The 27,561-nt window shown below is 41.4% G+C and overlaps 1 protein-coding gene across 14 annotated transcripts in view; it reads left to right on the top strand.

Moving 5' to 3' along the window:
- Positions 1 to 27,561, top strand: part of DOCK7 (dedicator of cytokinesis 7) — a 199,652-nt gene that overhangs the window by 36,930 nt on the left and 135,161 nt on the right. For 13 of the 14 annotated variants that reach the window (XR_009763566.1, XM_061633258.1, XM_061633263.1 and 10 more), the window contains exons 3-10: positions 5,221 to 5,396; positions 6,228 to 6,296; positions 9,056 to 9,185; positions 9,295 to 9,507; positions 10,760 to 10,845; positions 16,251 to 16,317; positions 20,526 to 20,675; positions 25,794 to 25,874. Coding sequence is in view for 12 of the 14 variants with exons in the window: in XM_061633258.1 (XP_061489242.1) it covers positions 5,221 to 5,396; positions 6,228 to 6,296; positions 9,056 to 9,185; positions 9,295 to 9,507; positions 10,760 to 10,845; positions 16,251 to 16,317; positions 20,526 to 20,675; positions 25,794 to 25,874 (972 nt within the window). In the remaining 2 variants the exon portion in view is untranslated. Of the gene's footprint in view, positions 1 to 5,220; positions 5,397 to 6,227; positions 6,297 to 9,055; positions 9,186 to 9,294; positions 9,508 to 10,759; positions 10,846 to 16,250; positions 16,318 to 20,525; positions 20,676 to 25,793; positions 25,875 to 27,212; positions 27,318 to 27,561 lie in introns of those variants that run through there. The other variant, XM_061633269.1, reaches the window with a different exon arrangement.

Raw genomic sequence — 27,561 nt, 5'->3', positions numbered from 1 at the left:
ATCTGGATGGAATTTACAATAAGCCATGGTCTCACTTAAATACACATCATGTTACAATATTCTGCCTTTGGGGAAGTCTGGTGATCATGGAATGAGAAATGGCCCAGTGCAGTTTAAGACTTGTCTTTGGAAGGTCTGGGTTATTTAACCAGAGGCCCCAAGTTGGTTCAGGCTGTAAATGTACCTAACAGTGTTCTGGGGGGAATGGCACAAATTCAAGAGAGATGCACTTTCTCTAAGAACTGTTTCACTGGATTAGACCAAGGACCATTTTTGTCCAGCACTTTGCTTCCAGCAGCGGTCAGCTAGGTGCCTCTGGAATATATGCAGGATATAAATTTATAATAAATAAAATCAAATAATAAATAAAAAATAAAGACAGTGGCTGTCCCATGTCGGTTTTTTCCTCCAATAGTCTTGACTAACTGCAGCTTTCTCAGGTCTCAGTTGAAGTTTTTTTCAAGGCTTGGTACCTGTTTGCAAAACGTGCAGAACTGCTGACCTGTTGGCCCTTCTTCATCTCCCCTTGTGGAAGTATAATTTTTGCCCCTCTCCTCACAGTGTTGCACTGAAACTGTAGCTTCAAAATGTCTCCCTCCCTCAAAACACTTTGAGATCAGTGCCCTATTTATTTGAGAATATGGTCACACTAACTCTTGATTCATGTAGGCAAACTCAGAGGCTGTATTTGGACATCATAATAAACTATAGTTTAAGTTGAGGTGAATGAGCCTCAGCAAGCATTTGGTTCATGCTCTTCACCATCTCCCTTCCACCCACAATATTTACTTAATATTAAGTTTAATATTAACTATGGTTTGTTTGAAACAAGTCAACCTGAATTGTTGGTTTGGAAGAAATAATAAAGCATGGTTGAACAAAAATGGAAGCAAAAACTGGAGCACTGTGGTTTAGCATGGTCATTAAACAGTTGCAGATTGGGATAGAAAACTCTCTTGACCTATGACCGAATCCTGACGAAAGAGCAACCAAACTTTATGCATTGTATAGTCAGCTATCTCTTGTTATATAGTCAGCTATCATGTGATTCTATTCAGTATTCCAGCTTCATATTCAGAGTATTGTTATTTGCCATAATCACTGCTTGACCATGACTGGGAGGTCTACATTATTTATACTGTAAAAAAATTAATTATCAGTTTTGGATAGCAGAGTATACGATAGCCAAGTCTTCATAAGGAGACAGTTCCATTGAGGTGGCACTGTAACTCACATGTCCCAATCCCAGTCATCCTCCCTCACCTGGACCTGGTGTTTGAGCAGGCACTCCTTCAAATACCTGGTCCCACCAAGTAGCTGCCTTGTGAAGAGTGTGTTCCTATTGGTATGCTCCCCCTACCCATACAGTTGGGGTCATCTGTTTCCATTCACCAGGCACAAAAATTATTATAGTGCAGTGGTTCCCAACCTTTATGAGTACAGGACCCCCTTTATAAGCTCAAAAAAAATTGTGACCCCCCCCTCCCACGCTAATTGTAATTTTAACTTCTGTTAAGTGAAAAAAATGGTGTGTGGCAAAATCACATCTCCAAATATCCCTTTCTATGAAAAGCTTCCTTAAGACAGGGAGGCGTTGCTTATGTTGCTTTCGTTTCTTAATGCAAAGGTTCATCAAATTGGTATCCCCCTCCCCCCACATAATTTGAAGATGTACTGTCCTGTCTCCCAACACCAGTGGGTTACAGTGTTGGGCTAAGATCCATGTTCAAATCCCCACCCAGCCATGAAGCCCACTGAGTGACCTTGGGCCAAACACAGTCTCTCAGCCTGACCTATCTCGCAGTGTTGGTGTAAGGATAAAATGGAAAGGGGGGGAACTATGTGCACTACCATGAGCAACTTGGAGGAAATGCAATAATGAACAAACAAGCAAATACATTTCAGCTGCAGTATGCAGACACCAGCCTCAGCCAACCTGCTGAGCTTTTTTTTAAAAAAAATAAAATAAAGAAGCAGCAATGTGGTAGTGGTGGGGATGCTAAAGGTGAAGTCTAAAGGGTGGATAGATGAGTAGGGGTGTTAGTGCGTTTAGCCCTTGAGGTGATCATTAGAACCAGAGCTTGGAAAAGTTACTTTTTTGAACTACAACTCCCATCAGCCCCAGCCAGCATGGCCACTGGATTGGGCTGATGGGAGTTGTAGTTCAAAAAAAGTAATTTTTCCAAGCTCTGATTAGAACTGATGACTTGGTTAGCGTGCACAGGGGGAATGAGAGTGGAGTCGAAGACAGATCAGCACATGCACACCCACAAACGCAACTGCCCCTCCTGCAATTGTCTGCATGAGTGCATGCATTTGGGCACGTGGGAGAGGGGAAGCCCTTCCAACATCTTGGAGAGAGAAATTGGGGGGTGGAGTGTAGGTGGAAGAAAGGGGGGATGCTGGCACACATACTTGGCCTCAGAGATGGAGGGCAAGCAAGTCTTGAGCTTCCTCACTGCTCCTTGGCTCCTTCTGGGCCGAAGGTAAGATCTGGGCAGCCTCACAAATAAGAACAATTTTTAAAAGGAGATGACAGTGAATCAGGAGCCAAGAAAGGCAGACAGGTTGGCCACCAGGAAGGAAGGAGGAAAGCAGCCTTTCCTTACAGCAGCCTTTCCCAACCAGTGTGCCTCCAGATGTTGTTGGACCACAACTCCCATCAGCCTCAGCCAGCATTGCCAATGGTCAGGAAAGATGGGAATTGTGGTCCAACAACATCTGGAGGCACACCGGTTGGGAAAGGCTGCCTTACAGCCTTGCTTCTTTTTGCTTAACAAAAAGCCCTCTCTTGTTCTGAGTAAGGGTGTCGTCAGCAGTGGCAGTGTGAGGAGACGGGAGTTGGTGATAGTAGTCCCCTCTTCTTCCTGATAGCTCCAACTTCAGTCTACTTTGGCATCTGCCACGTGTTCTATAGGCAGATGCCTGCCCTCAACGCGCCTGAAAGACCTTCTGGAGCTTCAGCAAAAGTCCTCCCCTCTCATTTGGAGCAAGGGAGAGGTGTTGTCTGCAGCAGCAGTGGGGAGCATACCACATCCAGATAGTGAAGACTTTTTTAAAAAAAAATAGTAAATAATTCATTTCTTTACTGTTCGTGGTCCCCTCTGGATTACTTCACGGCCCCCCTGGGGGTCACAGCCACTGTTATAGTGCATACTGAGGGTTGGACCAGGATCTCCACATAATGATAGCTCATGCTTCCTCTGTCCCCAGAATGAGCCATTAAGTTATGATGACAATGAGTGTGAACCCTGATAAAATGAGGTAGTGGCTTTCACAGGGTCCCTTTTCCATCATGAGCCAGGCATAATAATAAATATGAATAAATAATATTATTTAGAATTTACATAGGACTTTAGAATGTTCAGAGTGCTTTGAATACCTGTATTATTACCCCCACCCCATTCCAATTGCAGACTGGGATGGGGCAGGGCCGGATTATCCATTAGGCTGAAGCCTAGGGGCCCGGAGCTCTTGGGGGTCCACGACCCATAGAAGCAGGACAGGAGCCGCGGATCACGGGACAAGAGCTTCTGAACCACCCACCATCCCCCCACTTCGCTTACCTTTTTCTCCACTGTTTTTTGTGGTTTGCCATCAATCAAGATGGCGGCCGAGGTTTCCCTAAGGGGCTGAAGCCTCTGCTGCCATCTTGGTTGATGGCACGCATATGCGCTATACACGCACATTGCTGCCATCAACCAAGATGGTGGCAGAGGCTTCAGCCCCTTAGGGAAACCTCGGCCACTATCTTGATTGGTGGCAAACCTGTGTGCGCAGTGCGTGCAGCCGCAAAAAAAGCAGAAGGGTAGGTGAAGCGGGGGTGGATGGGATGGGATGGAATGGGATGGTGGGCAGCTCAGAATCAGCCTAGGGGCCCTCCTCAGCTTAATCCGGCCCTGGGATGGGGCTGAGTCTGAGAGTATAATGGTCTGTGAAAGGTCACCTGGCAAGTTCATGGCTCAGCTGAGACCTGAACTAGCAACTCTCCAGCTTATATCTTGCTCTCTTCGCCATTATTCTCCATCATATTACAGTTGGGAGGGGAGGTAAGAACTCATGGAACTTGACAGGTTAGCCTCCATAAGTAGTGCATACTCTGCCTCTGGAAACCCTTGCTGTGGGAGGCTAATAACACTCTTTCTGCTCTGACTTTGTGCTGCTGATGCAGGGGGGACTACTTATATAATCTCTTAAATATATAAGAGAGTAAGGGAAAGCAACATATGTATCAGCTCTCAGGGCATGACTCTTTAGTTTTTGCCACATGGGAGCTAAACAGCATTGATAATAACTGCAGGAGCAATTTATTTTCATTTTATTTATTACATTCGTACTCTTTCTTTCTCCCATGACTGAAATTAAGGCAGCTTACGTAGGGTTCCCTGCTGGTCTCCCATTAAGGCACTGGCCTGAGCCGCACCTTAGCTTCAGCAAGTTGCCTGCATCATGTGCCTTCAGAACAGGCCCTGGAATTTTAATTTGGCCTTGTCAGTGTCCCATAATCTTGTCCATACAGCTTGATGGGATGACGAGGCTGGCAGGAACTGTTGAACCTAGCATATGCCTTCCCTGGAATTTTAATTTAGCCATGTTTAATATCCTGTATTCTAATCCATATACCTAGATGGTGGTGATAAGCCTAGCAAAGACTGGACAGTCTACATAGCTGGCTGGCGGGTTTTTTTAGGGGGGGAATGATGGTTATTACTAAAGAAGATAAATATCTTCTTTTCCCCAGTGATGTAACAAAACAGCATCTGGATGTGTCTATATATATATATATATATATATATATATATATATATATATATATATTTGCCTGGAAACCTTAACATCTAATAAAATTGACAGTCGTATGTATTGCTGTTTATTAGCTGCGGAGACAAACAAAATATGCAGTGTGGGAAAATTAAGTGCAAATTTTTGGTTTTCTTGGGTTTTTTATTTTTATTTTTATTTATTTATTTAATTTGTATCCCACCCTTCCTCCCAGCAGGAGCCCAGGGCGGCAAACAAAGCACTAAAACACTTTAAAACATCATAAAAACAGATCTTAAAATACATTAAAACAAAACAGCGTTAAAAACATTTAAAAAAAAATTTAAGGGTTAAAAACATTAAAAAACATATTAAACAATTCTGACACAGATGCAGACTGGGATAGGTCTCAGCTTAAAAGGCTTTTGTTGAAAGAGGAAAGTTTTTTTATTTTTGTAGGTGCCTCTTACTGAACCTGTGGATCCAGTGGATTTGGAAGATTACCTTCTTACACATCCAGTTGCAGTGGATTCCGGTCGTTTGAGAGACTTGCTTGAATTTCCTTCCGATGATATTGAGGTTATCTACAGTCCTCGAGAATGCAGGACACTTGTGTCAGCGGTACCTGAAGAGAGGTAAGGGCTGAAAAGCAGATGACTTGGTCCTCCATAAATGCACATGAATAGGTATGGGAGATGGTCTGGTTGAAACTATCAACAGGAGTTGGACATTATTTATTTCCCATTTTCTTCTTTTCCTTCCCCACTCACAGCTATGCACTGGGACAAAGACACCTTTGAAATAAAAGGAGGCACAAGTTATACAGGGATGGACAGATGACAGTGGTGAAAGAAGCAAAGTGTGGGGCCTTAGAGAAGGGAACTGTACCTCTTGAAATTCTGGGTTGAGCTGAAAAGGAAATGAAAGAACAGTGAATTGACTAGGAGTATGAAAAGCAGAGGACCTTGAGGGACTTGTGACATGTGGTGTGAAGATGGAAGACACATTAAAGAATAGAGATTTTGGAGAAGGAAGCAGTAACCTAGGCAGGTCAACCTAGATAGGTTACTTTCCATCCTAGTTTGTTTAGTCTTTAGCATCCTGCTGATGTAATTGCTTCTTCTCAAACATTACCTGAGCTATATAGGAAGGCACTAAACTACAGCAGTGCACATGTTATTCATGTAATGTTACATTAGGCCTACTCGCTTTCATGGGTATTATAATTGTTAACATTCATACAGTAGCATAAAGTGGTTTGGGATTTCTTGTTTGACATGTTTTGAATAAACCTTGAATTAAGGGAAGGGTACCTTCCCTTAATACTGTAGTATCTAGTGATATTTGGGGCATAATATGTGTTTGCAAAATGCAACTTGTATTTATGATGATAGTTTGGTCTGTCAGCCTAAAATAAAGTAGAATATTTGAAGATACCATTTAGGTCTGTTTTTTCCTCTCTGTAGTGAAATGGACCCTCATGTGAGGGATTGTGTAAGAAGTTACACTGAAGATTGGGCCATTGTGAACAGAAAGTAAGTTGTGTATTTAAAGAGATGTAAAGTGATATATTTAAAGTTCTGTATTTAAAGAGCTGCTCTTGACCTGTGTAGGGGGAGGAGGCTGATTTTCAACGGGTAGTTTCTATATCAGTAACTACTCAGAGCTGATATAAGACCATATTGTACTTTTACATTTATCATTTTTAGGCAGATGTCCTCAGGGATACCTTCCTGAAAAAGGAAGATAACTTTCTGAATGTGTTGGAGAGATAATAGGAAAAGTATGGTCACTCCCCCCCCAAACTCATTTTTTGTCCTACTTTTTTGATGTGGTAGATACTTACAGGAAGCAAGTTAAATAAAAGGGCTTGCCATATACAGTTGAGAGAGACTGCAGCTGAGTAGTTCAGTGGTCCGTGGGATGACTCATAAGTTTTGATTGAATGGGATCTTTTTGTGTGAGACTAGAGTATATGCCAAGTTTAGTGTCCTCCAAGAGCTTTTTCAATCATTCGGTATTTTAAAGACCATCATTAACTACTCAGAGATTTATATAACCAGGCAGAGAAATAAATGCCAAGAAAAGAAGAAGGAGAATGGGGGGAAAGTCTGAAAGCAAGAAATAAAAAATAAAAACAAAAACAAAGAACCACTTGTGATAGTACAGGCGTGTCAGTTTCTTTATGGTCAGGTTTAGATTATCATTATTGATGTTATGAACTGTGGTTTATGAAGCCAGGAATGATCATTGGGGCACAGGGCTCCTCCCTCGCCCCTCCTCCCCTTTGCTGCTGACTTTGGCACTTCATTCCTGGCTTGTATTAAGCCACAGTTCCCTTTACATCTGAACTGGGGATACTCTGACTTAATGTCAGTAAATTAACCAGGATATTAAGTCAGGATCAGAAGGAGGAATGTCATACGGGATTGCCAGTTTTGGCAGCAATTGTTCACATCTAGTTCTGCCTGTACAATGCCTAGAGAAATTATTTTATGAGGCATCTCATAACTATAAAAAGTAAATATGCCTCAAGCATTCCCTAGAGCAGCCTTCTGCAACATGGTGTTCTCTATGCTGGCTGGGGCTGATAGGAGTTGTAGTCCATAACATCTAGAGGGCACCAAGTTGGCAAAGGCTACAGTAGAGTGACACTGATAAATATGGAACCCTAAGGGATTGTATTTTCAAAGTAACACCCAGTAGCAATTTAAAATATGTTAATGCTGTTGGACATTCTTCAGGCACATCTATTACATTTGGCAACCCCAAGTGTTCAGTATCTAGTCCCACCTGTAAGTCTTTTGTTGTTCTTTCTTTATTTGCAGTCAGAATGGAGACTCCAGTGAGATAGCAGAGTGCTGTCATCTTCTCTGGAGGCCAGAATAAATCCACAGATTTCCCAAGAGTTGTCATTAATAGTTCAAATGATATGTTCTTCACTATGTAGGTGAAATAGAGAAGGGAAAGGCAGAGAGTTGTCACCTGCCAATAACAATCAAATGCTAAAGGAATAAATTTAATTTGGCTTCTGTGAAAAGGATAATACCAACACACTGGGTATGGGCAGGTCTCAAAAGATTAAGCTAGAATGATCACAACATTGCAGTTGCCTTGATGTCAGAACAGACATGGGTTTTTCCCAATATATGCAACACCGCTGACAGACACTGTTTTCTTTCTCTCTCTGCTATAACAACTGTGACTCCTGAACACCTCTCTTAGGAGCTTCTTTATTTCTTCTGACTTGTGCATTAAGAGCAGGGATGGAGAACCTGTGTCCCTCTTAATGTTGTTGGACTCCAACTCCCATCAGCCCCAGCCAGTATGCCAACAGTCAGGGATGATGGGAATTGTAGTCTAGAAACATCTGGAGGGTCACAGGCTCCCCAACCCTATAGACTATGTAGCAGACTTTGCCAGATTATATATATCAGTACTATCGGAGAGCCAGTTTGTGCACAGCATAAGAACGCCTGTGTAGAAAGATTAGTCCAATAAGATGTTGCATGGGGTGGAGAAAGTGGACAGAGAAAAGGGTTCTCTTTCATAATACTAGAACTGGGGGCCATCCAATGAAGCTGAATGTTGAAAAATTGAGGACAAACAAAAGAAAGTACTTCTTTTCACAGCATGTAGTTAAACAATGGAATTAACTCCCACAAGGTGTAATGATAGCCTCTAACATGGATATCTTTAAAAGAGGATTAACTGATTCATGAAAAATAAGGGTATCAATGGCAGCTGGCCATGATGGTTATGTTCTTCCTCCACAGTTGGAGACAGTATGCCTCTGTATTCCATTTGCTTGGAATCACAAGTGAGCAGAATGCTGTTGCGCTCATGTCCTGCTTACTTCCCCTTGCAGCATCTGGTTGACCACTGTGAGATCAGGATGCTGGATTAGATGGGTCTTTGGCCTGATCCAGCAGAACTCTTCTTATGTTCTTATTAAAAGCCGCTGGGTTGAGGCCATAGGGTTGTATTCAACTACATCCTACTCAGAGTACACCCATTGAAATTAATAGATCAAAGTTAGTCATGCTCATAAATTTCAGTGGGTCTACTCTGAGTAGGACTTAGTTGAATCCAGCCCATAGAATGTAAAAGAAAGTTTATATGTCAAATAGATGCAACTGTATTTTTAATAGACAAGACCTTAAAAGCAGCCATAATTCGATTGCTCATAAAAATATATTTTCTAGGGAGGGGCTTAAACTTTCAGATGTTGTTCGTAGTTTCTGCTTACTTTTGCGGGGCAGAGACATTGCTTAATAGTTCTATTTTTTAATAGATATCACAAACTGGGCACAGGATTTAACCCCAACACGTTAGACAAGCAGAAGGAGAGGCAGAAAGGCCTACCCAAGCAGATCTTCGAGTCTGATGAAGCTCCTGATGGCAACAGTTACCAAGATGAACAGGTAGTGTGTCTTATTAAGCCTGCCTCTTTAAAAAGTTCACTTTGTTAAAAATTTGACAGATTTTTCCTTATTTCACATTACAAACTGCATTTAATTTCTTCAACTTCAGGATGATCTTAAAAGACGGTCCATGTCCATTGATGATACGCCACGGGGCAGCTGGGCTTGTAGTATTTTTGACTTGAAAAACTCCCTCCCAGACGCTTTGCTTCCAAATCTTCTGGATCGAACCCCAAATGAAGAAATTGACCATCAAAATGATGATCAGAGAAAGTCCAGCAGACATAAGGAACTTTTTGCATTGCATCCAGCTCCAGATGAGGTATTGAGAGATTAAGTGAGGCTTGTTCATACTAGCCAAACCTACACAAGCACCAGGTGCACCTTAGATTTGCCACCTCTACAGCAAGTTTATTGATTGATTGATTGATTGCACTTGTATACCGCCTCATAGCCAAAGCTCTCTGGGCGGTTTACGGCATCCAAAAACATTAAAACAAATATACAATTTAAAACACATATTTTAAAAACAATTTAAAACACAATTTAAAAATTTAAAACAATTTAAAACACATGCTAAAATGCCTGGGAGAAGAGGAAAGTCTTGACCTGGCGCCGAAAAGATAACAGTGTTGGCGCCAGGTGCACCTCATTCATCTAGTGAGTGGTTGCCTGTTATAGTAGGAATATATATGAAGCCTTGAATTCAAGAATCTTATTTTAAAAAGAGAGGAAAAATAGTGTGAAGACCTATCATGACTTGTTTGGCTTCTGAGCCTTTAGACTGCAACTGTCTTACCAAGGAGTAAAATCCACTGAGTTCAGTGAGTCTGCTTATATGACTAACACTGGATATTGTCTCTTGGCTCTAGCATAAGAAATCAATCTTTTAGTATGACAGCACATACATTTTGAAACTCCCTGCCTAATCAGGCAGGTGCCTTCGCTGTACCCTTTTCAGCACCTGCTTAAACCATTTTTGTTTAGCCTATCCAGACATCTAGAAAGTTCACATGTGTTTTAGTCTCATTTAGCTTACTGTTGATTTTAATTATCTTTTGAATGTTTTTAATATCTGTTTCATTTTATTGATTTTATTTATAATTTAATGTTTTATTCTTTTTGTAATCCCCTTAGAAGTTTTATTACAATCAAGAAGTATATAAATTGTATTTCCCAGCTCGTGTAGAAAGTGTAGAGGGAAATCAGGTGAGCCAAAGATTTTAAAGGGATTAACCCTAAGACTATCTTTGTTTTTGTTTCCATGGTTTTACTGCCAAAGGTGCCTAAAGCAGCATATGATTAAAGCACAAATGTAGACCTTTTGGGCATTGCTTTCCAAGGTACTTGCTTACAGACCTTCAATCCATTGTTCTGTAGGTACCCTAAATTAAATCCTTTCATTGTTATTTATAGCTGCAGCAAATGCCACATGCTATTAAATCTGAAGTTTAAATTGTACTTATGTTTTAGAAGAGGAGAAAATCTGTTTTGCCTTCTTTAGCCATTTAATAATACACTTGGTTTGTGGAAGGAGTGCATGCTTTACTTACTGGATTTGTGCCCAATTGCAGGAAGAACCAATAGAAAGGCTGGGCATCCCTGAAATCCCCAAGGAACACTTTGGTCAGAGGCTTCTTGTGAAGTGTTTGTCTTTAAAGTAAGTATTATAGGTTAAAATTGTTTTTTAATAAGCACATATCTACCTATATCTATACCTATGCTTACATTTGATCAGTACAAAATATAATCAGTGCACTTTGTATGATAATAATGAGGACTGACAGGATTATCAAACCCACACAATTAATTTTACAAATTCTACAGAGAACACCTTAATGTGCAAAGAGAACAGGAGATCAACTAAACCATCCCATCATATGTACAAGAGGCTGGATGTAATTACACAATGAGCTTACCCCAATATTCAAACCTAACCATGGATATAATTAATATCATTCCATTTTCCTACTTCCCATATCTGAGATGTTTTTGTAAAATAATATATAGTATATATTAAAGTGCCATTCAGTGCAGTAAAATAAAGTAAGTTTTAATTTAATGAAGGCATGTGAGTTTTCAGAAGCCCATTTAAAAGCCAATAAAGATGGGACCAAGTTTATTTCCCTTGGAAGTTCAACAGATATGGGATCACTACAGAAAAGGCCCTGTCTCAAGTACCTGCTATATTGAATGCACGACCACAAATTGATCTTGATGGCAGGCCCATGAACAGTGCCTCTGAGAGTGCACTCGAGGGCTGAGCCGGTTCGTAAGGGTTGAGCTGGTCCTTCATGTAATCTGGCCTGAAGCTGTTTAGGGCTTTAAAAATCAATACCAGCACTTTAAATTGGCCCAGAAATGCACAAACAGCAAATGCAACTGTTACAATAAAGTTGTAATGTGTTCTGCACATATTCATTCATTCATTTGAATAAAGATATGTATCAAATCTCAGAAGATTTTGAGCCTATTTAGTCTTGTCCACAACCTTAGATCGGTGATTAACACAGACAGTTGCTCTAGCTTCTGATGCTAAAACTTGTAATAGCTGGATATATGGCCTCAGTGGAAGAACATGTTTTAGCTCCACCCTTTTGCACCACCAAGTAGCAATTGAGGGCAAGCAAAACATTTAGGGGTTGAAACTCCTTTTCTACGAGGAAAGGTTAAATTGATTAGGGCTTTTTAGTTTAGAAAAAATGGACTAAGGGCGTACATTATAGAGGTTTATAAAATTATGTGTGGTGTGGAGAAAGTGGAAATAAAGAAATTATTCTGTCATAATACTTGAACATTATGGTCATTCAGTGAAATTGATTCAGGATAGATGAAAGGAACTACTCCTCTACTGAACACATGATTATTATATGGAATTTGCTGCCAGAAGGTGTGGTGAAGGCCACTAGCTTAGCTTATATGACTTTAAGGGAGACTAGACAAATTCATGGAGAAAATGTTTATCAGTGGCTACTATTTATGATGGCTGTATGCAACCTCCAGATACTAACTGCTGATGTGCAAGAGCAGGAGAGGACTGTGGCCTTCAGATCTTCTTTATAGGCTTCCCTTAGATATCTGGTTGGCTGCTGTGGGAAACAGGAGAGGTGTTTAGTCTGATCCAGTGGGCTCTTCATATGTCCCTGTGCAGCAGCCATTGCCAACCTGGTGCCCTCCAGGTGTTGTTGAATTACAACACCCATCAGCCCCAGCTGGCTGGAGCTGATGGGAGTTGTAGTCTAACCACATCTGGAGTGTACCATGTTGGCAAAGGCTGTTATAAAGTCTGCTAAAAGTCTCTGAAGGTTTGGGGATTGAATGAGTCAAACCAGACTCTTTTCCATAGTCACTGGCCTTCCTCCTTTGATTACCACTTGGCAGGGTTGTGTTGGTTTGTCCATCTGGGCGCACCTCTGTAGCAGCTTTACAACCACCTTTGTAAAGCTGTCAGACCTTCTCCAGCTCAGAAGACAGCAATTCTAACTGACTTAGTGGCATGGCATACACATGGCCATACTTGCATTTTTACTTTCTGTATGCAGTTGTCTGAAGAGTCAGCTGTTTCACTTGAAGTTCTTTGAAACTTGCAATGCCATGATGTAGGAAATGATCTGTCTTTGAACCAGCAGTGGCATATAAGGGGTAGAACGGCAATAACTCCCTCTCAGCAGCGACACTGAGCATGCTGGGATGGGGCGAAGTGAGACTGTGGTGAGGTCACAGGAGCTCTCTATCCACTACCATCAACCCAGTGCTCTTTCAACCTTGCTGAGACTTTGCCCCATCCTGTCAAGCACAGTGCTACTGCCACTGGAAGGGCCCCATTGCAGCCTATACTGTAACTTATTTTGTATCATTGAAAGCAAAGCAGTCTGTGTTTGTGCATGTGCAGACGTGTATTATTTCGTAGCGGAGGCACTATCTCTCTGTCCTGCCCACTGTTAACATTTGGCTTTTGTCCTATGGACAAAATATTTTTTTTTTTTTAAGATGAGGCTTTACAACATCAGACAGTCAACTGACTTGGGAAGACAAAGCTGAAGCTTGAAAAGCAGGATTGTCTCTTTAAGACTTGAGACCTTGGGCAGTTAGCAAAGCTTTCACTGGGGAGAATAGAAACCTGTTAAACAAGTTTAATGAAGTGGAGCTCTTGAATGTAGGGTTACCTGCAGTTGGTTCATTGCCTATAACTCTTCTCTAATAACATGAGGTAAAATTTTACTGGCATTCCCTTAGAGAAATAAAGCACAAAACTGATTTTCCACAAGGCTGTATTCATCTTGTGTGTCCTCAGTTAGGTCATCCCTTATTGTTAGGGAGCTCCAGTTAGACAAGAGTGCCTCTCGTAACAGAGATATATGTTGGACTTGCCTTCTAGAGGGGAACCACTTTAAGTCCTGACACTAATCCAGATGATACTATGGTGTATCCTTTTACAGGATACTATAAGGCCCTATACCAAGATGCAGTAATAGGAGATCTTGCCTGCAGCACACAGTTATATAAAAATGGATTACTGCAGTCAATTAAGATTTTCTTTTTATAAAAGTCATTTCATATTATATCTTAAGAGATGTTGTTTGTCTTTAATGTACAGAATTCATGTTTATCTTGTGCTATTTTTTAAAATACTCAGAATTGTGTGAAGTATCTGGAAGGATAAATAAAAGGACAGTATTTAAAGCCACCTTTTGCTTATTTTAGTAAACTTAAGGTTGCATACTCAGTCTGAATACTTAAAGCTGAATTCTGTTATTTTATTTTTTAAAAATATAAACAACATTTATTGAAAATTCTACAAATGAACAACAATAATTTCAGGTATACATATCATAGATTTACAAGCCAGTTAGAATTAGTTATATGTAGTTATTTTCTACAATATACTAATATAAATAAAGTATACAAGCAGAATAAGTGTAACAATTATAAAAAGGAAAAAGGTAAAGAAAAAAATGGAGAGATGCTGATAATATATTGTGCCCAAAGAAGCATATAATACATTACATAAATAGACAACATTCTGTTTGTAAGCATTGTGAAACACTATTCCTATACAACTGCACATATAAAATCTTAAACCTCATCAAGGCAATCTAGAGATTTAGGAATTCTGTCTTAGAAATAGAGTTCAACCATAGAACCATTGCTTCTGAGATTTATTTGTTCCTATTTCTTTTAAAGAAGTCAATAAAGTAATACAAAATTTCAGTAATTAGCTATGACAGCAACACTTATTTATATAGATAAAAAGAACATTATTAGTCAACAAACTAATAGTAACAGACAGCAAAGAGTCACATATGTCAACAGATTCTTCCAGATCCCAGTCGAGGAGAAGGAGCATCAGAATGTCCAGAAGCTATCATAAACACAAGGGCATCGTCCTTTCAAAGAATGGGTGATGAGCAATTATTGGAATTAGTGGGACTTGCTTTTGACTGCAAGTGTTTTGTAACAGTGTGCCTATTTCTGTTAGCAAAAAAATTAACTAACTGCCAATAGGTTTCATCAATGGTAAGAGAAACAGTTTTGAGACTTACCCTTCTTCTCTTTGTTCACTTCTGCTAGTGCTAAGAAATATGGAATCCATGGTGAAGATCCAAATGATGCAAAAGAAACATTTGCGTTGATTTCCATAGGGTCAGAGTAATGTAATTAATTCTGCAATTGACAGCCTTGCATAACTGCATTTAAACTAGATAAACCTATATGCGATTAATACCCTATCCCTAAACACTTAATGTAGAAGGCCTGTTGATTTTATGTGAACAGGTTCCGCATAATGGGCTTCTGGTTGGGCTTTAGCACAGTTTACTGTCCACACCCATTCGCACCTCAGAGCTTAGCATTTTAACCTCTCCCACTGGTTTTATTAGAAGTTATTTTCAACTAAGTATGTTTAAGGATGTGAGTAATTTAAGATTCAAGTAAGTATGTTTAAGAAATATGCAACAGGTTTAAAAAGGTTTATGAGTTGCAATATATTAATGTGCATAGGCTGTTATGCAATTCAGCTGGCAGACAACCTGTTCTAAACATTTGTTACACCAGCATATTCATGCTTAGGATGGGACATGCTAATTGGTGTTGCTTATTAGGCCTCTTGCGGGATTGGGGTCTCTGTCACAGATTTAGGTTTTGCAGGACAGGCCTCTAGGTGGCACAGCTGATAAGCAGAGTCTGCAGTGTGCATTTTCCATAAGCTGAGCAGGGGCATCTTGTCACGTTCCTAGTTAGAGTCTTGGGCAGAGAACAGGTGGTGGTTAATTGCATCAGTAGAGTGAAAAGATGTAGTAGAGCAGATTAAATAGAAACATGATTAGGAAAGGAAGCAAACAAGAAAGCAAAGTTTCAGAGAGATGCTCAGATTTTGGAATAAGGTATAAGGTGTACCAGACATGCATAGTCTGGAGGCATGGAGAGGAAGATGCATAAGAGTTGAGGGTGAACTGTCTATAATCAGAGAAATAGGGATGGAATATAAATGAAGCAATGAGGTACACAGTCTGCAAAGGCGAGGCAGTGGCTAAGGAAACCAGGTTCCAGAAGGTCTCTGGCTTGAGTCTCCTCTTGACCAGAGATACTGACATCAGTGAGAAATTGTAAAACAGAACAAGGAATGGTGTTGCAGACTGCAAAGGCAGTGCTGATGCTTTGGACTTAAGGGGAGTTTCTTTGAATTCAGTAGGTTAAGGCTTGTCGTAAGTGCACATACTACACAATTTAAGGGCTGTGTGGATGCTGCTGATTATGAAGTGTGCCATTGTACAGCCTCCATGCTTTTCATTAGTTATTTAAGCATATTGAGAGACATAGCAGCAGAACCAGTAAAAAAAAACCTTGGCAATCCTAATTCCACTCACTTCCTTATTCTTTCTTGTGTGGAGTAGGCTTAATTTTAGGGAAGAAGTTATGAAAAAGTATCCCAAAGTTATCTTTTGTGAGCCACACAGTTATAGCAGCATTATTTCAGGGGTAAAATAACCTTGTATCTGTTTGATTTTGTGTAAAACTGAAAACATCTCACAAATAAAACTAATGTTCTTTTCCCTTCTTTTAAAGATTTGAAATTGAAATAGAGCCAATTTTTGCAAGTTTGGCATTGTATGATGTTAAGGAAAAGAAAAAGGTGAGTTATTTACTTGGTGTTTATTTCCTTTCTGTGGAGTTTGAAGCACATGCTGGAAGATGTAGGAGGTAAAATTGCCTCTCTTCTTAGCAGTACTTGTAAAGTCTTCACTGGAATATTGTGTTCAGTTTTCATCCCCACTGTTTGAAATCACTCTGACAAATTAGGAAGTGGGATAAAAGGAACTGGAAATATTATAAAAAGCAAAACCTATGAAGAATGGCTGGATACAAAAGGCCAGCCTACAGATTGCCACCTTATTTATTTAAAATACAGTGACCTTCGCTGAAAACATGTACAAATTAACAGAAGCAGAAGGTATCTGATCCCAGCTCTGGGAGCTGGACTTGATGGGCCACTGAGTTTGTTCCATTTTTATCTTTTTATGATTGCCAGCTGTAATTTTAACCACCAGAAGAATCAAGTTAATTTTAAGAAGCTGGATTTATGTGTTCAAAGCTTACACTTAAAAATCAAAGTTATCCAAATTATATTGACTTGTGAGATTATCTCAATGACAGGCCCATTGAGTGCTCGGTTCTATTACTTATCATTTAGGGCCTGAGATGAGAAGAGGGTAGGAATGGGACCAAACATTCTGGGCAAAAAAAGGATTTTTTAAATTTAACCCCTATCAAGTATGATTTCAGAATCTCTGATCAATTGGAATTCTGTTCTATCAGCATACAGACAAAATGGAAAAATTAATAAGAAAAGAAAAGCAGTTTGTTCTTATTAAGTTTCAAGAGCATAAGGTGCATGTGTTAGCCAAAGGGAAATATATTTTACCCAAAAATATCATCTGCAGCACAACAAAGTTCAATAAGCCTCATGATAATTAAAACCATGGGTTTTTTACCAAAACACTACTAAACCCTAAGTTGCAACCCTGCGACTCTAGGTTGCAGCTAGACGGGGGTGGTGTTGGTCCCCATTGTTACACTGAGCCATCCAAACATTAGCACAGCTATACTGGGATGATTTCCATACCTACCTAGCACCAGGTTTGGGAGGAAGGTTGAGACTCCTCTCATCATTATTGCTGGAAGGCAATGAAACACCATGGCAAGGATGAGTGGGAAAGTGGGCCCCTAGCTTTGCATGCTGTTTGAGTATACTTGTTTTAAAATCATTGCTCGAGCTCCATCTCCCTCTGCAAGCACCCTGTCCATATGACTACTGGTCTGGAGTGTTTGCACCTTGTGTTGGGTTAGAGTGACAGACTGGGGATTCTGTTGGTATACTGCCCACCCTGCTGCCCAACAGACTCCCTAGCTGAGCTGACGGAGGTGGTCTCGGGTGTACTGTTGAGATCCCCCAGACTGTTGGTTCTGGGGGATGTCAACATCCATGCTGAGGCCACGTTATCCAGGGTGGCTCAGGATTTCATGATCTCCATGACAACCATGTGACTGTCCCAATATGCCATTGGCCCAACACATGTAGCAGGGTATAGTCTAGACTTGGTATTTGCAACTGGACATGGAGATGATGATCTGAATGTGGGGGGCCTTGCATCAGTCCCTCTGTCATGGACAGATCACTGCTTGCTGAAGTTTAGACTTACAGCGACTTTTCCCCTCTGCAAGGGTGGGGGGCCAATTAAGTTGGTCCGCCCCCAGACTAATGGATCCGGATGGTTTCCAAAGGGCTCTGGGGAGTTTTCCGGCTGACAGGGCTGGCACTCCTGTTGAAACCTTGGTTGAACTGTGGAATACAGAAATGACCTGGGCAATTAACACGATTGCTCCTGAGAGCTCTCTCCTGTGTAGAGCTCGTACGGCTCCATGATATACCCCAGAGCTGAGAGCGATGAAACAATATAGGAGACAGCTTGAGTGCAGATGGAGACAAACTCCTGGTGGATGCAATTACACACTGGTAAGTGCCTATGGTAAGCTGTATTTAGGGGCAGTGAGGGCAGCAAAAACACAATATTTTGCTGCTACTATCAAATCATCAATCTGCTGCCCAGCAAAGCTCTTCAGAATTGTCCAGGGACACGCTGGCCCCAAGGACATGATAGATCCATCTGAGGACCGCTGTAATGAATTTGCTAGGCACTTCCAGGATAAAATCTTTAGCATCCACCAGGACTTAGACTCCAGTGTTATAGCAGGTGAATCAAGCGAGGTATCCAGAGCACAGCCGTGTCCCAATTTCTTGGATGAGTTTCGGTTGGTATAGCTTGAGGACGTTGATAAGGTGCTTGGACAGGTTCATGCAACCACTTCTGTGCTGGATCCTTGCCCTTCTTGGCTAATAAAAGCTAGCAGGGATGGAACAGCCGGCTGGGCCAGGGAAGTGATTAATGCCTCTCTGCGAGAGGGGGTGGTCCCTGGGTGCCTGAAAGAGGCGGTAGTGAGACCACTCCTGAAGAGACCCTCCCTGGACCCAGAAAATCTTAATAATTATAGGCTGGTGGCAGATGTTCCATTCCTGGGCAAGGTCCTTGAATGAGTGGTTGCGGGCCAGCTCCAGACACTCTTGGATGAGACCGATTATCTGGATCCATTTCAGTTGGGTTTCAGGCCTGGTTTTGGCACAGAAACAGTCTTGGTCGCCCTGTATGATGACTTCTGTCAGGAGAGAGACAGGGGGAGTGTGATTCTGTTGATTCTCCTCTCAGCGGCTTTTGATACCATCGACCATGGTATCCTTCTGGGGAGACTGGCTGAGTTGGGAGTGGGAAGGACTGCATGGCAGTGGTCCCACTCCTACTTGGCAGGTCAACTCCAGAAGGTGGTGCTTGGGGAGCATTGCTCGGCACCCTGGACTCTCCAGTATGGGGTTCCGCATGGGTCAGTTCTGTGCCCCATGCTGTTCAACATCTACATGAAGCCGTTGGGTGCGGTCATCAGGAACTTTGGAGTGCATTGCCATCAGTATGCTGATGACACGCAGCTCTATTTCTCCTTTTCATCCTCTTCAGGTGAGGCTGTCAATGCACTGAACCAGTGTCTGGCTGCGACAATGGACTGGATGAGGGCTAATAAACTGAGACTCAATCCAGACAAGACAGATGCTGCTAGTGGGTGGTTCTTCTGACCAGATGGTGGATGTCCAACCTGTCCTGGATGGGGTTGCACTCCCCCTGAAGGAGCAGGTTCATAGCTTGGGGGTTCTCCTAGAACCATCTCTGTCACTTGAGGCTCAGGTAGCCTCGGTGGCACAGAGTGCCTTCTACCAGCTTCGGTTGGTGGCCCAGCTACGCCCCTATCTGGACAGGGATAACTTGGCTTCAGTTGTCCATGCTCTGGTAACCTCCAAATTAGATTACTGCAATGCACTCTACGTGGGGCTGCCTTTGAAAACAGTTCGGAAACTGCAACTTGTGCAAAATGCAGCAGCCAGATTGGTAACAGGGACCAGACGGTTTGAACATATAAAACCGATTCTGGCCCACTTGCATTGGCTGCCTGTATGTTTCCGAGCTCAATTCAAAGTGCTGGTTTTAACCTATAAAGCCTTACATGGCTTGGGACCACAATACCTGATGGAACGCCTCTCCCGACACTAACCCACCCGTACACTACGCTCCACATCCAAGGCCCTCCTCCTGGTGCCTACTCTGAGGGAAGCTGGGAGTCTGGCAACAAGGGAGAGGGCTTTGTCAGTGGTGGCCCCCAAATTATGGAATGATCACTCTGATGAGATGCAGCTGGTGCCAACACTGTTATCTTTTGGGCGCCAGGTCAAGACTTTCCTCTTCTCCCAGGCATTTTAGCATGTGTTTTTAAATATTTTTTTTAAAAGTGTTTTTAAATTTGTATATTTGTATATTTGTTTTTAATGCTTTTATTTGTTGTAAACTGCCCAGAGAGCTTTGGCTATGGGTGGTATACAAATGCAATTAATTAATTAATTCATTCATTCATTATAAATAAATAAATAAATAAATAAATTTGTTTGCCAAGTTATACTTCCCTAAAATATCATTAGTGTATTTTTGTTTTCCTGGTTTATTTTTAAGTAGGCAAAAGAGATATTGGGCAAATATATATTGCTGGAGCCAAGTGAACACTGCAGCTAGCTAACAGTTTTTTTTGGTCTGCTATAAAAAGCTATTCATAGTTGGCAGGAATGTGAAACTAGCATATGTGCAGTAACATTTTTCTATGTTGTATTCGATGAAGACTTTGGAGATGTTAAAATATATATTTCTAAGTTTAAACAATATATAGTAATTCGCTAGCATCTTCTTTTAGATTTCAGAGAACTTCTACTTTGATTTAAACTCTGAACAAATGAAAGGCATTTTGCGTCCTCATGTCCCACCTGCTGCCATAACCACACTGGCCCGGTCAGCCATTTTCTCTATTACATACCCCTCTCAGGATGTCTTTCTGGTAATAAAGGTAAGAGATTGATTTCTTTTAAAAATGAAATATGGCAGAGAAAATTGTTTTCAAATGTTATGTTACAGTGATTTCACTGATGTAATGTCCACTAATATAACAGCTTTGAAACACATGGAACAGAATATGTTTAAAAAGACAAATGGCACACGATTAATTGAAAAGGAAATCTCAATATATGATGAACTTAAGAAAATATGGAAAGATATGATGAACTTAAGAAAATTGTAGCTTGTCATAAAAGAGTAACTGATCTCTTAAGCTTGGCAAACCTGATTAGTTCGGAGATTTATAGATAAAAATGTTAATAAGTTGTTTCCCCAAAATTTCAAAAGCATCATCATCATCTTATTACCTGCCCTTCACCGGTAGGTCCCAGGTTGGGCCACAACAATATAAACACATTATAAAAACAGTTAAAACAAATTACGTTCACACCTAGAGATGGTATATATCTCAAGTGTGAAAAGCCAGGGTGAAGAGATGCATTTTCAGCATATCACAAAAGCTGTACAGCGAAGGTGCCAAACGTACCTCTATCGGGAGAGAGTTCTAAAGGTAGGGGCTGCCACAGAGAATGTCCTCTCCCAGGCCACCCCCCCCCAAACGTCTGAGGGCTGTGGAACTAAGAGGGACCCTTCTACCAATCTCAACACCTGAGAGGGACTATAGGGAAGGGAGGGTATCTTTCAGATATTTGAGGGCTTTAAACACAAGTGTGAGCACCTTAAATTAGGCCTAGAACCGAACTGGCAACCGATACAGCTGTTTTAGAACAGGGGTTATATGAGATCTAAATAGAACCCCAGCCAATAATCTGGCTGCTGTATTTTGGACCAGTTGAAGTTTCCAAGTATTTATTTATTATCATTATTTTTACCCCACCCTTTTCCCAAAACTGGAACTCACGGCGGCTGTAATCTTCAAGAGCAGCCCAATGTAGAGTTCTTTGTAATAATCCAGTCTGGAAATTACTGGACAATGGAGTACAGTGGCCGTCTCTGTTCAGAAGGGCTGAAGCTGCTGAACCACAGTGTTCTCAACCTCCACCCCACTGAGATACTCCAGAAGGATACCATGGCCAACAGTATCAAAAGCAGGGTCACACTCCTGACACTCCTCATCTCTCTCCTGACAAATGTCATCAACCAGGGTGACCAAAGCAATTTCAATGTAAAGACTGGGCCTGAAGCCAGGCTGGAATGGATCCAAGTAATCAGCTTCCTCCAAACATGCCTGAAACTGGACTGCCACCATTTTCTTAAGCATCTTGCCCCAAAAGTGGGATTTTTGCCACTGGGTGACAGTTGTTTAATGCTTCTGGATCGAGAATGTAGAACTTTTTAAACCATGAGATAAAATACATAAATGTTATTGAATAATGTAATGCGTATGGTATATGTCTACTGGATAATATAATTAGCCTGTTAATAATGTTTGAGGTCATATGTAACCCTCTCTCTTTATATGGTTATTACACAAAAATCAGATATCGACTGGACATCAGGAAAAACTTCCTAACTGTTAGAGCCATATGACAATGGAACCAATTACCTAGAGAGGTAGTGGGCTCTCCAACACTGGAAGCATTCAAGAGGCAGCTCGACAGCCATCTGTCGGGAACGCTTTTATTTGGATTCCTGCATTGAGCAGGGGGTTGGACTCGATGGCCTTGTAGGCTCCTTCCAACTCTACTATTCTATAATTCTATGATCAACTGCCCAAAGTTATCCTAAGTGAATGAACTGGTTCAGACTTTGATTCCCACTGCTGAGAAGATAGACCATAAACAAACAAAAACAAATAAAAGCAACACAAATGTTGTACAACTAATTAAAACAGAAAGACAAATAATGGGTGATATCCAGTGTCAGCAATACTCTGAGTAGAGCCATTGAAATTAATAACCATAAGTTGGATATCACTCAATAGTTCACAATGAGGGTTCTGCACCCAGTCTGGATGAAGGAAATAAATGTTCTAATTGTTAAATTGTTAATAAATCTTTAACTCTGTAACTCTGAAGCACGTATTATTTCCTGGCACTACAGGTCCCTAATAAGCTAAAGTTTCTGTGCTCATATAACAACATACAAAGAAATCTGTTCATCTGGGTACATCTTGTTGGTACTGTGTTTGTTGATTTTAGCCTTCCTTGATAGAGAAATCTGAAAGGAAAGTAACAACATCTTCTAAAACTCAGATTCCATATTGACCCTGGTGACCTCTTAGTCTTGCTGTTTCCTTTAGCTGACTGGATCCAGTCATTCTCCAATGGAAGGGAAGAGGTCAATCTCAAGAAGTTGGCTTTTTGATATTAAGAAGTAGACTATGTCCAAAGGCATATTGTTCCGTGGACAATGTTTGCTTTGACCTTTCTTGCCTTAGTGTTGTGACATTACCGAACTCTGAAAGCAACTGGGACAATACAGCAATGCTTTAGCCTGGGGGAGATACTTAGGAAAGTTGCATTGCAATAGACTTCTTGCAAAAAAAACTTCTTAATGCCATGGGAAATATGAGATTCACATTACGTTGTCCCAAATTGCCCAAGCAAGAGGGAAGCCTCATTGACAGCAGCATTAAGAGGAGATTCTGTTCTCAGATTTTGCACATGGCTCATTGCATAGGTTCTGAAGCCAGAATCTGCATATATTCACAGTAGTTGATTTTTATAAGATAAGAGAAAAAGATTAACATCGTGCAACTGAGATCAGTGTCTCACTTGTGCTTGCACGTTAGTGCTTGTAAACGCAATGAGATGAGCCTAGCTATCAGTCATTTGTTGAAAACGGTACTAAGTTAGCTTTGTGAGAAAGAAAAGGACATGAGCAAGATAAATAAGCCAGAAAAATAGCTTGTCATATGAGGCAGGTGCATACATTTTGCCCATCATGTTCTTTTTTAAATTGCCCGCCACCACCACCACCACCATCAGTTAGTTCACAAAAAAACTGTTTGCAATATAGTCTGGGCCCAAATGATATTTTTGGCAGTGTGAGAAGAATTAATTTTTGAAAAATTCCTTCCTCCAAAAGTTAACCGTAGTATGAACTCATGCAGCATTCCTCAACCTGATTCCCAGGAATGGTGGGAATTGTAGTCCAAAACATCAGGAGGGTACTGGGTTGAGGTTGGCTGATCTACATGCCTAGCTGCCCAACAAATGGTGCTGTCAGCCTTAGCAGCACCATTTGTACTTTTGAAAGAACGGGAGGAGGGAATTGAGTTCCATGCCAAACTTATCCCCCCATCTGTATGTAGAAGTATGGCTGATTTCATTATCTCCGTCACAGATTATCAGTGCTGTCAAAGCTGACCTTGCTGACCATCTGTTTGATGCTGTTTGGAGCCTGTGTGATAAACACAGACATCCAGTATCAGATGTTGTGCATGCATCAAACGTTTGCATGTGTATTTCCAGATCCAGCAGGAGGAGCACATGCAGAAACCTATTTCTATGGCCATATTACCTTACTGGGGTGACTGGATATATGAGTATTGGTTATTTTCTGGGAACAAGTGCGTTTCCTAAACATTTTCCTCCTGCTTCTCTAACTTGTTTCCTTGCTTCATGCACATATATCTTTGTGAGAAAGAACTATTTGGGGTAATGGATGGGGCCTGTTCTTCTCTGGTTTATAGCACAGCCTGAGTTTCTGTCTCCCCACAATCCCTTAAGAAAGCCACAGGGATCTAAGCCTAGATAGGTGACCTCACTCTGAATGAATGTCACATTATTAGCCTGTGTCAGTAACAGTTGATTTGGGTTATGCAAAAGGATCTTTAGAAATATAAATGCCAAAAGATAAGAAACAAACCGGATAAACTTGTCCATCAACTTAAAGCCTCTTTCTTGCTTCAAGGCTTAAATTCTTTCTCTTAAAGAAAGATAACTAAAGACAGTGGTTCTTTCTGGTACCTTCCAAAATTTGCCTTAAAGAGAAAATAATATTTCCTGAAACGATTGCTGAACTGTGTCTGTTTTTAAAATTGTCATATATACTGATAGTGAATTTATTCTCTTGAGTGTGGGTCCAGATGGAACCACAGTGTCACCGTCCATATACAAGAGGGAGCTATCAGCAGGCTTGGGAGAACCCCAAGGTTTGCAAAAGTTCAAAAACACTGTAAGCTTCTTTCCAGTCTGAACTTTGTAATAATTATGAATGTTTATTTCTGAAGCATTTTTATATGAAATTCTTTTTATATATATACAAAATATACCCAGAGAATTGAACAAGTAACAAAACATCAGAATAGTAGTTACTTCATACCAAACTAAGAGACAACACAGCCATTAACACCTATTCCAAGGGTCACGGAGTGTGGGGGGGGGAATGGGGGAGTAGGAAAACCCAGAGGAAAGAATGCAGTGTACTACCTAGGCAGGCCTCCCGGTCAGGGAGTTCTAGAGCATAGCACATTTGACATAGGAACATAGCAAGCTGCCTTGGTCAGATCCTTGGTCTATCTCGCTCAGTATTGCCTACACTGACTGGCAGTGGCTCTCCAGGGTTTTCAGGCAGAAGTCTCTCACTGCCCTATCCAGGCATGCTGGGGATTGAAACTGGGACCTTCTGCATATGAGGCAGATGCTCTACCACTGAGCAATGGCCCTTTCCCCAAAGCCCAGAACTTACAGAAAATTCTGGAAGAACACTAGTCTGTATGTAACTGGGAGCAAGGAAATTGCTCTAAAATAAATATCTTCATTTAACAACCGTAGCCTTAGTCCAGGTTCTTATTTCTAAGAGTCCAAGTGGACTCAACAAGTTGCAGTTTGCATTGCTGGTGCAAAAGAGGAAGACCAGTCTTCCTGATTGTGGGGGTGGGCATCTGGGTGGGTAGCTTAAACTATGTTGGTTAGTTAATCAGTTCATTTTGTGTGTGTGTGTGTGTGAGAGGGCGAGAGAGGGCGAGAGAGGGCGAGAGAGGGCGAGAGAGAGGGGGAGAGAGAGGGGGAGAGAGAGGGGGAGAGAGAGGGGGAGAGGGAGGGGGAGAGGGAGAGGGAGAGAGGGAGAGGGAGAGGGAGAGAGAGATGCATGGGTCTCCAACATCACGCTTGCCTTTTTCTTTCCTTCTTCACCAATCATACCCTACTCCCTGACCCCACAGCTGGAAAAAGTATTACAACAGGGAGATATTGGGGAGTGTGCCGAGCCATATATGATTTTAAAAGAAGCAGATGCTGCAAAGGTAAGCAGTTTTCAGTGTTTTTTAATCCAAATCCAGGTTGTGTCCTTGTGGGATAGTTGCCTTCATTGGCCAGTGTGGTACAATATTAAGAGTAGTGAATTTGGATGGAAATCCTGTTCATTTGCATGACTTGCTGAGAGGCCCTGGGCAAGTCACTGGGCTGGTGTGGACGTGATTCCAAACATGTTTGGTGATGTGTCATCAAGACATGTTCTTATATACATCCTGCTGCTGCGTCTTCACCTTACACTCTCCTGACTTTGATAGCAGACTATGTTTTGTGCTTGCTTTCCAAACCAGAATTGTATACCATAATCAGACTGGTTTGAAATTCTGCTTTGGAGGGCATGTCCAGTAGTTTGCCAGCTGAGTTGTAATGACAAATTATGGTTTGCCATGAAAGGAAGCAAAATAGAATGCCCAATGGGAAGTTCATGAGATGAGGGGTCACTTGGGTGCTGCCAAGCCATGGTTTGACATTACAGGACATTATTAAACAGAGAATAAGCTTTGTTCCTGTTACATCCATACTTTCTTATTTCCTGAATTATAGTATTGACTTAAAGCCAGTTCAAATGTAATGAGAAACTGTGCTTTAACAAATTGCAAAGGGTTTCAAGAGTGTAGAGAGAAGGAAGGAGAGTGTGTGGGCACAGCACTCATTCTTGGTCTAATAAACTATAAAAAGTGGCCTACTAGCCATTTTCACTCATAACAGTGAATGATGCACTCATAACAGTGAATTATGGCTCTTGGCGTAAGAAACCGTACTTGACACTGTAAAGAATTCTTGTTGGGGGGGTCAATTCCCAAGCCCAGGGCAATTGATCCAGCCAGGCACAACCTGTGCCACCCTTAACAGTTGAGTTAAACCAACACCATCCCTGTAAGGTAGGTAGACTGCCACCACACCTTAAACCTGGTCATGAACTCTGGGCCAAGGGGAAACCTAAAGTGCCAGAAATAGACCTGCCAAGGATTCCAAAAGAGTTAAAGATGCACTCCTTGTCTTGGAGCCTTAAGGCAAAATACACAGTTATATGGTAGTATGTGGCTAATTGGCCAAGGTGCTGGATTCAGAGCCAAATTGTCCCTGCAATAAGCACACACTGGTAAATAAGAGGTAAAAGGTAAAGGTGTCCCCGCACTTATAGTGCGAGTCGTTTCCAACTCTTAGGGTGATGTCTTGCGACGTTTACTAGGCAGACTGTATATATGGAGTAGGATTGCCAGTTCCTTCCCCTGCCTTTTTTTACCCCCCAGCATATGCCAGGTACTCATTTTACCAACCACGGATGGATGGAAGGCCGAGTGGACCCCAACCCCTTTTAATGGAGATTCGACTTCCTCCTTCCATTGGAATCGAACTCCGTCCGTGAGCAGAGCTTCGGCTGCGTTACCACCTCTTACCACTCTGCGCCACGGAGGGTCTGTAAATAAGAGGTAGCTTTATTAAAATAAAAGTGGAAAAATGTAGCAGCAAAATAATTCCTTAAATCAAACATCCAAAAGGTTAAATAAAATACAATAATTACAGAGAGCTCAAGTTACAAGAAAATTAACTAATCTGTCTAGCCTATTCTATACTCACACTATAGGAAGATAGGCAGTATAACTTTGTGGTTCCAAATCTCCCCCAGAGATATGTAGCCTGGATAGCAAAAGGAAGATGGAACCCCAACATCAG

Source organism: Rhineura floridana, chromosome 6 (assembly GCF_030035675.1).
Source record: "Rhineura floridana isolate rRhiFlo1 chromosome 6, rRhiFlo1.hap2, whole genome shotgun sequence".
Classification (NCBI taxonomy): Eukaryota; Metazoa; Chordata; class Lepidosauria; order Squamata; family Rhineuridae; genus Rhineura; species Rhineura floridana.
Note: the sequence above shows the minus strand (reverse complement) of the source record. Positions and strands in the feature narration are given on the sequence as shown.